The sequence below is a fragment of the Vicia villosa genome, linkage group LG2 (assembly GCF_029867415.1).
Source record: "Vicia villosa cultivar HV-30 ecotype Madison, WI linkage group LG2, Vvil1.0, whole genome shotgun sequence".
In the NCBI taxonomy this organism is placed as follows: Eukaryota; Viridiplantae; Streptophyta; class Magnoliopsida; order Fabales; family Fabaceae; genus Vicia; species Vicia villosa.
The window spans coordinates 192810729-192822861 of NC_081181.1; the positions used below are offsets into that span (position 1 = coordinate 192810729).

General features: G+C 30.0%; 1 protein-coding gene across 1 annotated transcript; it reads left to right on the plus strand.

Annotated features, from left to right (window-relative positions):
• The first annotated feature begins 1614 nt into the window (after positions 1-1614).
• Positions 1615-4795, plus strand: LOC131647779 (probable WRKY transcription factor 62). Its single transcript, XM_058917614.1, has 3 exons — positions 1615-2003; positions 4075-4179; positions 4375-4795. Exons 1-3 carry the CDS (start codon positions 1615-1617, stop codon positions 4793-4795), a joined length of 915 nt encoding a protein of 304 aa, XP_058773597.1.
• Positions 4796-12133: the final 7338 nt, after the last annotated feature.

Consider the following 12133-nt stretch of genomic DNA (forward strand, 5'->3'; position numbering starts at 1 on the left):
AGAAAGCGATCGAGATTATGCTTATCTCAAGAGACATACCTGAATATATAAGATTCTCGACAAATTTGTTATGTCGAATTCAAAGCCTATTATGACTCCGACAAACCCTCTATTAAATATGAGTATAGATCAGTGTCCCAGTACTGAGGTCAAAAGAGCATATATGAATAACATCCCATATACTAACATAGTGGGTTCTTTGATGTATATTATGAATTGTACTAGATCCGACATAATATATGCAGTAAGTCTTGTAAGCAGGTACATGGCGAATCCTAGAAAGGCTCACTGGTAAGCATTGAAGTAGATTCTAAGGTACATAAATAAATCTCTAAACATAGTCTTAATTTATAGTGGAGCCTGTGGTGAAGATAGTAAAGCAGTAATCGAAGGGTATGTCGACTCTGATTATGCAGGTTGTATGGATTCTAGAAAATCTATTTCTGGATACATGTTCACCATGTTTGGCACTAAAATTAGTTGGAAAGCGACATTTCAAAAGGTTATTGCATTATCAACCACTGAAGCAGAATATATCGCCCTCGCTGAAGTTGTAAAAGAATCATTGTGGCTTGAAGGTTTTGTTAAAAAAATTGAAACTTCAAGGTCGAGCTATCACTGTTAAATGTGATAGTCAGCGTGCAATACACCTGTCGAAGAATTCGGTCTATCATGAGTGAACCAAGCACATCGATGTGAGATTGCATTTTGTTCAGAGGGGTAATCAAGCGTGGAGATTTGTTCCAATGGCAGCTTCTAGTATGGTCGAATGGCAGCTTCTTGGTTCGACAATTCGACAGGATCATAGCATGTCGTCGAAGTCTGTTCTCATGTTGTAGTCGAAGTATGCTAGGATTGTTAGCTTGTCGAATTGGGTTTGTTTGTTATGCCCAAGTATTTAAGTTAGTTTGTTCCCTAAGTTAGTTTGTGCAATGAGTCTATGTGTAAAAGCTCATTAGTATAGTGTGTACAATGCAAATCGTAATTAAAGTGAAAGATGTTATTTGTTATTCTGTAACACTTGCAATTTTTTTCCGAAGAGAACATAAAGATTAACAGTTTATATTCAATGAATTGTGTTCTTTTTTGTTTTCATTCCTTTTACTTCCTACTCTAGGGGGTTTCTTGCCGAACAAAAAACCAATTATACTTTGTCATTCCAGCATCGATTTACAATACTATCCATATTTTAAAAGTATATATAAGACTACTCAGAATCAAGATAATTTTAAAAATAATGAAAAGTCTTTGAATCTGAATTGATAATAATAGTTAAGGTAATTTTAAAATAATGAAAATATCTTTGAATTTAAATTAATAATAGTACTCAAGTAGAAAACAATTTTTCTAAGTATTTTCTTACGACACTCACTCGCTTCTTTTACATTGAAATTACATATGTCTTGTGTTCTTCACGCACCACATTGGGCTGTGTGAAATGGATTACTTAATCATTCTATAATTATATATATTCTCAAATGGGAACAAATTTTAAATTTGCAAGATGGAAAGTTCCGAGTTGAATAAAAGGATGTGTCCCTCTCTCTTATTTCTCTCATATCCAATATCAAACCTAGTTATAGTTCTAACAAATTTTCACTATACCAAAAAACAATGGAGAATCTGAGTTGGTTTCCTACAAATGGCAAAAAGGCAATGGAAGAAGAGCTTATTAGAGGACGTGACATGGCAAATCAACTACTTGAGGTACTTTCTTTTGATGATAAGTCAAATGTTATTAGAGAAGTCAAAAGGTCAAACTCAAAATCATCAAAAGTGTTACCTTTAGATGTTGCTCAAGATCTTGTTCGAGAGGTGCTCAAATCATTGACAAATACACTTTTATATTTGAACAAAAGAGAAGACTCCAATGATGTTTCTATAATGGTTAGAGATTTATCTTTCTCAACCAATGGCCACAAGATGGAGGAGGATTTGGATGGAGCCTACAAAGAAATACAAACTCTCAACACCAAAAGTCCAAAGGGATCGAAAAAGAGAAAGTAAGATTCATAACCCATTTCTTATACTATGTTTCTATAAATATTTGACTTATTTTCAAGGTTTTTTTTTTTACTATATATTACTTCTCTTTATAAGAAAAAAATTAACTTTTTAAATATATTACATAACTAATGTATCTGGACTATAGGTTGATTAAATACATTACTTTTTTATTGAATTTAAAAATCAAATTTTTTCTTATAAATAAGATCAAGTAGTAATTTTCATATTATTTGTCTTTTGTAGGATATCAGATGAGCTATTTCATCAATTATTTTAATTTGTTTTTAATTTTATTTTTCCTATAATTTTTAAGCTTTAATGGAACTTCTAGATAATATAAAATAGAAACCGAGGGTTGGGAAATCTTTTCATATTAATTCATTTATTCAATCAAGGTCAAGATCCTTTCTTTATATAGAAATTGGTACATGATCCTGTTGGAACCTCTATCCAACTTTTTATTTGAATAACCACTTGATCTTTCTAACCTATAACACACTTATCTATGTACTTTATAATAATAATATATATACTAAGGTTTAACACTAATACTCCCAAAAGATGAATGTGATTTGAGAGAAACATCTTTTGAACTTAAACCTCAAATCTTGAAATGCAGTTGTTGGTAGAGACCTGGTCAAAGGTTTAAGTTTATTTGACACCATTCTTTAATGTCAAATTCAATGTATTTTGTTTGAGCAAACACTAGATAATGAGATAACAATGTTTAACTTAGACAATAAAGATTCAAGTTACAATAACTCATAGAGGACGTCAAATGTTTAGCTTCGACGATAACGATTCAAGTTACGATAACTCATAGAGCGGACGTCAAATATTTAGCTTCAACATTTGAACTCCAAGATATAAAATTTGAACCCAAAAAAACGCATGTTCCGGATGTTGATCTATGATTATCAGATTCATTAGTTTAATCAAAATCAATAGAGGCTCTTAAAAATATTTTTAAATCAGATATTTGTAGCCTTGAGAAATAAATCATAGGTAGGAGTACCATTTAAATTAGGGGTGTGAAAAGATATAACTAACCAAACTATATTACTAAACTGAATGTGTATTGTAGCATAAAAAAATTGAATCAATTAAATTGTTAATGAATTGAATAATTTAATTTAAATAATTCTAATTCAATTTAAAATTGATTCAGAACTAATGTCCTTTTATAAACTAGTTTCATTATTGTAAGAAATAGTTTCTCATAAAAACAAGAAGGAAAACCATTGAGAGTGAAAATAAAAATAAAAAAATTGAAAAAATAAATAATAAAACATATTTTACTTTCTAAAAATTAGAATATATATATATATATATATATATATATATATATATATATATATATATATATATATATATATATATATTCTGAAAATAAAACATTTTTTTTTTTAATGTCAACAAAAGTTACTCCGAAAAATAAAAAATATAAGTTCTTTTTAAAATAACAAAAACTTTTTTCCAAAAATAAAAAATATTCTATTTTTGAAAAAATTTATTCCAAAAATATATATTAAATAAAATCTGAAAATTAAAAATGATAATTTCAAAATAAATAAAAAAATTCAAAAAGTATTTATTCCAAAACAAAAATTTCGGAAAATAAATAATTCTTTTCGGAAAATAAAATAAACAATTTAATTTTTCGGAATTTATTTATTTATTTTTTAAAAATATATTCTGAAAATTTTGTGTTTTAAAAAATACTTTTTTTTATAGAACTAAAAAAGTTCCAACTTTTTTTAACTAGTTTATAAATTGATATTTAATTGAATCGAAACAATTTTTTTAATTAACTATAGTTTTTATTGAAGTAGTTATTGTAAATTGAATTGAATCATAAATATCATTTGGTTTAGTGCAGTTCGTGAACCATAAACACCCCGATTCAAATATTTCAAATGTGTCAGTATTTATTTTACAACGCTCTAATGAATTTCAAGAGAATTCAAATGATTTTACAACAATCCTTCATTAATAAATATATTATAGTGATGAAAATAATTAGTTGAAATCATCATTAATTAACTGATATTTTTGTCTTCATATAAGGTTATGTGCACCAACATGGGAGAAAACCACTTCAATATTGATTGATGATGGTCATACATGGAGAAAATATGGACAAAAAGCAATAACAAATACAAAATACTTCAGGTATTAGTCAATTTCACATTTTCATCTATATCCATATAAGAATAAAGACTAATCCATATAAGAATAAAGACTAGTGAACAAAAAATATGTATCACACTTGCATAATTTTAATAATTTTTATTTAGAAGTGTTATAAATAAATTAAATTTAAAATTATATATGATTCAAAACTTATATGAATAAATGTATATGCAGGAGCTACTATAAGTGCACAAACAATGATCAACATTGTAAAGCAATGAAACATGTTCAAAGAATTCAAGAGAACCCTCCATTGTATAAGACTACATATTATGGTCATCACACTTGCAAAAGTTATATTCAATCAGATACAAATTCTGAACCAATTTTGTCATGTGACTCTTCCATGTTACTTAGTTTTGATAGTAAAATTCAAAATAAACAAGAAAATTTGTTACCTCCATCACCACCATCACCATCACCATCATTACCACTTCTTATATCTTCAAAAGAGGATTCCATCGAAGCAATTCTGGATGATCATTTTCCTCAAAACCAATTATTCCCTTATGAGAACCTCCAATTATGTGAATTTGATGTTTATACAGATTATTTGACACATGGCAATATTTTATCATTGAGTGAATCTTTTTAGTTTTGAGAGTAGTTATGATTACTCTCAATTTTGAAGACTAAAAATATGCTTCGATGTGAAAAGTTGTTTTCATTAGAGGAAAAATGGTTATAAGAAATAATCTAGTGATTAGTTTTTGAGGTATTTATGCAAAGCAAATATAATTTGTATGTGAGGAAGCATATGCAATTTGGAGAAAAGTGGGTTCATCAATAAAAGCTCGTGTATTATTGAGTTGTTTATTTCTATTTTTAAATGGAAATTCTATATAAAAAAGACTTCAAGGTTGAGAGGGGACTCTGATAAAGAGATCTTCTTAAGCAGCAGCGGGTTTCACAATCTAGGTGAATAATGTTGTCCAAATTAGACTATAAACAACTAAATATAATTCAACCTTTTACAATTTATATAGATCATACAATTTTAGTGGGAAAAGGCATGTGGCATAATCTTGGGTTTATCAAAATGAAAAGGATTAACTTATGTTTTGATAGCAAATTTCACTTTTAATTCCTAAAATATGGTCCCCTAATATTTTATGTCCACACTTTTGGTCCTTCTTATTCACGTCAATTTACAAAAACTAACATGACACGTCACATAAAAGTTTTTTTGTTGGCTGAAACGCAATATATTGCGAGGGGTTTATAAACCTCTTCTAAATAATTGAAATCATTAGACAAATTCCAACAACTTCTCTCCTCTTATTGTTTTATAGCACTCCACAATTTCAATACCTACCTACGCTATCACTAATTCTTACCCTAATTTTTAAGGATTTAAGACACCACTACCTTAGTATAAGTTTGTACAATTGTTTGTGATTAATAATAAAAATTAATCATATTTAGTTATGATATTGGGTGAAGTAGAAGAATATGGATTATATGCTATTGAGTTACATAATCCTTGTATTAAATAACTGTTTTGACAGTTAGGGTAATTGGTTGTTAGGGCAGTTAGTTTGAACAAATTTCAATTACTTGCACTGCAAGTTACATCTTGTATATAAACGTACACCACATCAATGTTAGACTTGAAACTTCACGCACAACAGGACGGTCAAATTTGTAGTTTGGAAAAACTAGGTTTTAAAAAATTTTGGGAAGTAAAAATAGAGTTTAAAATTATTTTCAAAAATTAAGAATTATATAGGTTCAGTCAAATTAAAAGGACCTAGTCCTCTCCCCAAGAATTGATCTTGAGAGTTTTCAATAATAGTTGAGAGATTTTAGTAGGAAAGACTCACGAACTCACTTATACAAGGAAATGATGGGTGATCTTCAACCAAATATTATAAGACAATAAATATGGATGTTTGCGTCTTTTCTTCAGTATATTGTTGAGAGTGAAACAAAAAATCATCCTTCCCAATGGTGGACTAAAGCGATTAGTCTTCTTTCAACAAACACATACCTTAGAGTGGTTGGTTTTCAAGTTCCCAAAAAATTGATCTCAATACATTCGTTTTAACCGGGCTAACTAAAAACTATGAGACTTTAACCTGGCTAATCTTGAACCTATGAAGCTTTTAATACAAAGCTGAGCTTCAACTATCTTGATTTTAATCGGGCTAACTAAGAACCTATAAAACTTTTAATACCGGGTTCAGCTTCAACCTATATTGATTTAAACCGGGCTAACCAATAACCCATGAAGATTTTATCATTGGCTAATCTTCTACCAAACCTAAGATTCATCACATAATCCCCAAATATAAGATTTTCATAGGATGAGCTTATAACTCAAATAAGTCCATAAATGGACTGTTTTAACCAAGGTGTATACAAAAGATTCCTTTGGTGAATTTTACAATTCTACCCTTTCGAGAATTACAAATATATCGTCATTCACAAATGAACTATTATCATATAGGCAATTGGCTAAAACATTTAATGAGAGAAAGTTAAATAAAACTTTAGATAGAGAGTGAGAGGAAAGTGTCAAAATATGATTTTTGGATGATTTGGAATGTGAAAAAGAGCCTTTACTTATAGGCTTGTGGTTTTCTCAAAGAGGAATTTGAAATAAATGTATTTTCCATTATCTAATTGATTAGAACATATTGATAATCGATTAGAATGTGCAAATATACTTTTGTAAGTTCTCAAAATGGAAGGTTAATATATCTAGCAGTTGCAAAGAATTAAGGCGCGTTCAAAATAGTTTGGGTCGTAAGTTTATTCATTTCTAATCGATTGGGAATATGCTTTAACTAATTTAAAAAGTAAAAAATTCATCCATAGCTATTTTGTCGGCTCCTAATTCATTTGATACAACTTCCAGACATTTTTCAAAGTATTTTATTTTGATAAATCATTTTAAAAAAGGTTTTAGTGTTTGTTTGTGTTTTAGCCTTGTGCTTTTCCAAAAAAGCCCATTTGCTTTATATATATATATATATATATATATATATATATATATATATATATATATATATATATATATATATATTCACTCACTTACAAAATTTAAGATATTGCTCATTTTCTAAAAGCCTTTTCCATATGCTACTCTTTATGTTGACACTGCTTAAGATTTCTTGATATGATACTTTTGATTATTTCCATTTAATTTTCTCTTTTTGGATAGTCAAGTTGAGGAGATTTAAGGTTGATGTGAGGTGGAGGGCTTGAATCAGAGCCCGTGTTTTTTCAAATAGTCTTTCGTTTTTTTTAATGGTTGTCCGACACAGGAGGTAAGTATTCATAGGGGTCTAAAGTAAGGGGACTGTTGGCACCTATTTTTTTATTATAATGATAAATGGTCTTAGTGCCTCGTTTAAGAGGGATATTTTGGATAGAGTGTTTATGGGGTTTAAATCAGGTGTGGAAGGATTAGAGGTGTCTCATCTCCAATTTGAGGATGATACTATTATAGTTGGGACCCCATCGGTGGATAAACTTTTGAGCATAAAGGTAATTTCGAGAAGTTTTAAGCTTTCTTCTTGCCTTAAAGATAAATTCTCTAAAAGTTGTTTCTTTGGGGTCAATTTATGGAGGAAGTTTTTGGAGTTGGCTTAGAGTTTTTTCATTGTCGATGTAGGCTTCCTTTCAGGTATCATTACTACAAAAAAGGATCTTTCACCACGGTTGGAAAAAGGATATCATCACGGGTGATGAACTATGGTAACGTAGGGTGTGGTAATATGTGCCCACTTTACCGCCACGAGTTGTTAACTGTAGCAAAAACCAAACAACACGTTACATATCAATAAAATTATATAAAGCAACATATATAGTAAAATGTGGAGGTCGGGGGTTCGATACCCAACACCCGAATTTTGAGAGATTTTTCAACATTTCACCACAATCGAAAGTTACAACTGTAGTAAATGACTTACATTAGTCGTTGCAATATACATATTAAAAAGTTGAATTATTTCCAGCGACAATATTAATTGTTGCGATAAGTAACTTTTCTCAGCGATAATATGATTGTTGAGAAAAACAGTAACTTATTATTACGACTTAAATTAGTCGTTGTTATATGCATGATAATGTCAGCAAATTGAAAGTCGTTGCAAAAAAGTCGCTACCAAATATCTAATTTCTTGTAGTGAGTGTACAATATTTCACCATAATAATAACTTGCAACCATTGTGATATGTTCGTTTGAGTTTATTATAACTTATGTGGAATGCTTATTTTACCAGCTTGTTAATAAACATATTACCTTTTAATATAAATTAGAAATTAATAATATGACAAATTGAGTTATATTAGAAGAACATCTTACTTTAATTAATGTTTTTCGAGCTTTCTATAATCCATTATTCATATCTCACTCTTTGACAGTTAGAATTTGGTTTAATGCTTGTAACTCTTCAATCAACACTTCCTATTTTACTAGTTCATTATGCAAAGTTAATAGTTTGCATAATGAACTAGTAAAAATGGAAGTGTTGATTGAAGAAACTATAAGTATTAAACCAAATTCTAATAGTCAAAGAGCGAGATACGGATAACGGGATGAAGAAAGCCCGTAAAACGTTGATTAATGTAAGTTGTTTTCTAACATAACTTAAATCTTTATCTTATTATTTTCTAATTCAATTTGAAAGGTTATATATATTAAATGATGGGTTAGTAAAATACTCAAACCACATACTATATACTAAATTCATCTTCTAAGATATGTTGGTTGAACGACATGATAGCTGCAATGTACAAGTAATAACATTATCAATATCATAAGAAATAATATAAACACTAATGTAACACCCCAAATCTACCCCGCAATCAACAGGAATATCAGAGTACAAAATTTCAAGCAAATAGAACATAACAATTCGGAGAGTCACATTTTAAACAACAAAATCACATACGTATATCATGCTCAATTACTCAGATACATAACACACATATAGGAGAACAATATCGAAATCATTAATCGTTGTTTGCCAATCAAGTACTTGCATCGCAGCGGAAAATCATATGTCAATAACAATACAACTCATAATATCACGGCCAAACACGACACGATACATCTAAAAAGTCTCAGCATAACATAAGGACAAAGTTTAACAAGGACAAACACAAGAAGCCAAAACATAAACAAGTAATCCAACGTTCCCCGAATGCTACGTATCAGAGCATCGACACACACTGAATCGAGCTATAGGTACACGACTATTCCGCGTCATTACCTGCACGTTACCAACGGAGGGAAACATTCAAACAGATTCAAACAGAAGGGGTGAGATATCATTCATTATAAAGAAGTGTATGATAATATTCAAAGCATAGAAATAATCATACATCGGTCACCACTTCTTAACATATATCACTTACTACTATTCACATCATTCAACATCTTACCGACAACAATAATATCAATCTCAATTAAGGCATACCTAGTCGATTATCACATATGTTCAATGAAACAACCATCAAATCGACACAAGATAACATTCATGTTATGCACACACAAATATTCAAATACGACTCATCATACGACTTTACTTATGCAACTCGAACAATGCAAATGCATGTGGTACCATTGGAGTAAAACTCCCGTCTCAAACAATTGCCATTGGGCCGTCTCAAACATTCGCCACAAAGGCCGTCTCAAACATTTGCCACTAGGGCCGTCTCAAACAATGCAATGAATGTGACTCAATGATGCACATTCACAATCACACGTAACGACATAATCGACTCGAACAACATAATCTACGTAAACGACATGATCAACTTAAACGACATAATCAATTCCGGATATCCAATGTCAACAAAATCCAATTCAAGAATATTCCAAGAGTTTTCAAAGTTATACTAATCATATTCAATGGAAAGACATCAATTAGGGCTTCACGTAGGTCCAAACGGCACTTAAAAAGGAGTTACGGTTCAAAAGTTGCATCATTTCAAAGTTTGGAAAAAGTTCTGCAAAACAGGGTTCGCGGCGCCAACAAAGTTCGCGGCGCGAACTGAGTGAATCAAATTTTTCCTGAGTTTCTGCCAAGCAGTTCGTGGCGCCAACAAGGGTTCGTGGCGCGAACTGAGCGAATCCAATTTTCCTAAGTTTCTGCCAAGCAGTTCGCGGCGCCAACAAAGTTCGCGGCGCCAACAAAGTTCGCGGCGCGAACTGGCGATTTTCAGAAAATCCCAAACACAGAAAACATCATACGAATCCCATCCCAAATCCCCTAAACTCAACCCAATCAAGTTGGAAAACACCAACCATCACGAACAACAATAGAATACATGTCATAAACACAAATATAACACATATTATGGATCTTCTAACATCATAACATCATCAAACATCAATTGAAACACATTTCAAATCTTAAATTCATACATTTGTTTATAAACCCTAACATCTCTACACACAACTTCCATGGATACAAACATACAATCAAATCCCACCCAAAACATCATCATACATCCCTTTAGCATGAAAGAATCCCACCCTTACCTTAGGTTTGGATTGAAGACAACTCTAGCTTCAATATTGAGATTCCCCTCTTTTTCTTCACTCTACTCTTCTCTTCTTTCACAACTTTGTCAAAATGAGCTCTTAAGTCTAAAACCCCTAAAACCCTTGTTTTGTTTAACTTACTATCTTTCTCATTACTAATGGGCCTTAAATCACACCCTACACTTACTAATGCTACCTTCAGCCCAATAACTCTCCTAACTTATTAACTTAGATTATTTACGATAAAACCCCACAAATAACGCCAATATCGCACAAGCACTCAATTAACACATAATTTAGTAAAACAAAACACATATCATAGCACGACATAATTAACTAAAACACGCAAACTAAAAACGGGCGTTACAACTAACATACATATACAAACTCATCATACAATAACACAAAAATCAATATTTATCAAACATACCTCAAAAACATTATTTATTAATATACCTAACAAAAACATCAACCAAAAATATGAATACTAAATCATAAAATTATGGACAAAACAAAATCATTTATGAACAAACAAAACAAACAACAACATTTATGAACAAAATCATAAACTAAACTTTTCATAAACAACAACATATTTATCAAAAATTCCTCAACAACAACATTTATCAACATACTTCAACAAAAAATATGTAAACTAAATCATAAACTTAAGAACAAAACAATATCATTTATGAACAAAAAACACAAACAACAATATTTATTAACTAAATCATAAACTAACCTTAACAAAAACAACAACACATTTATCAAACATACATCAACAACAACATTTATGAACAAAATCATAAACCATCCTTAACATAAATAACAAAATACTTTAACAAAATAACCACATTCCTTAATAATCACTTGAACAGTTTACATACCTTAACAATTTAAACCTATAATCTCATCTTAACAACAATAAAAAAATAAATCATATGTTGGATGAAGACAAATGTTTGACGTTATTTTTTAACAATAAAAATAAGATACATAAGACTAATATTTTGAACAACAACAACATAGTATCATATCTCATAAATGATTCATATAACGTATCTTTACTTGGAAAAGTTTGATGAAAAAAGAAAAAAGATATGAGCTTGCTACTTATAATTAATCTATTTTCTTCACTCCATTATACTTTGAGGTTCTTATATTTCCCAATTAATATATTTTTATTTCAATTAAAAAAATAGATCAACCTATAGAGGATTAGTTCTCCATTACAATTGTTCAAAAGTAAATTATTTTTCATGTATAGTGAATAATGAACAGTACCGCGGCTGAATGCTCTTCAACAAAATAAAGATTCACAATTCAAATTCAAATCGGGTCGAAAAACATAAAACGGCCCAAAATTAAATGTTTCTTAAGTCTGGAACTTCAACGAATTATTTGAGAATTCTTCTCTCCGAATCAGCTTTTTGC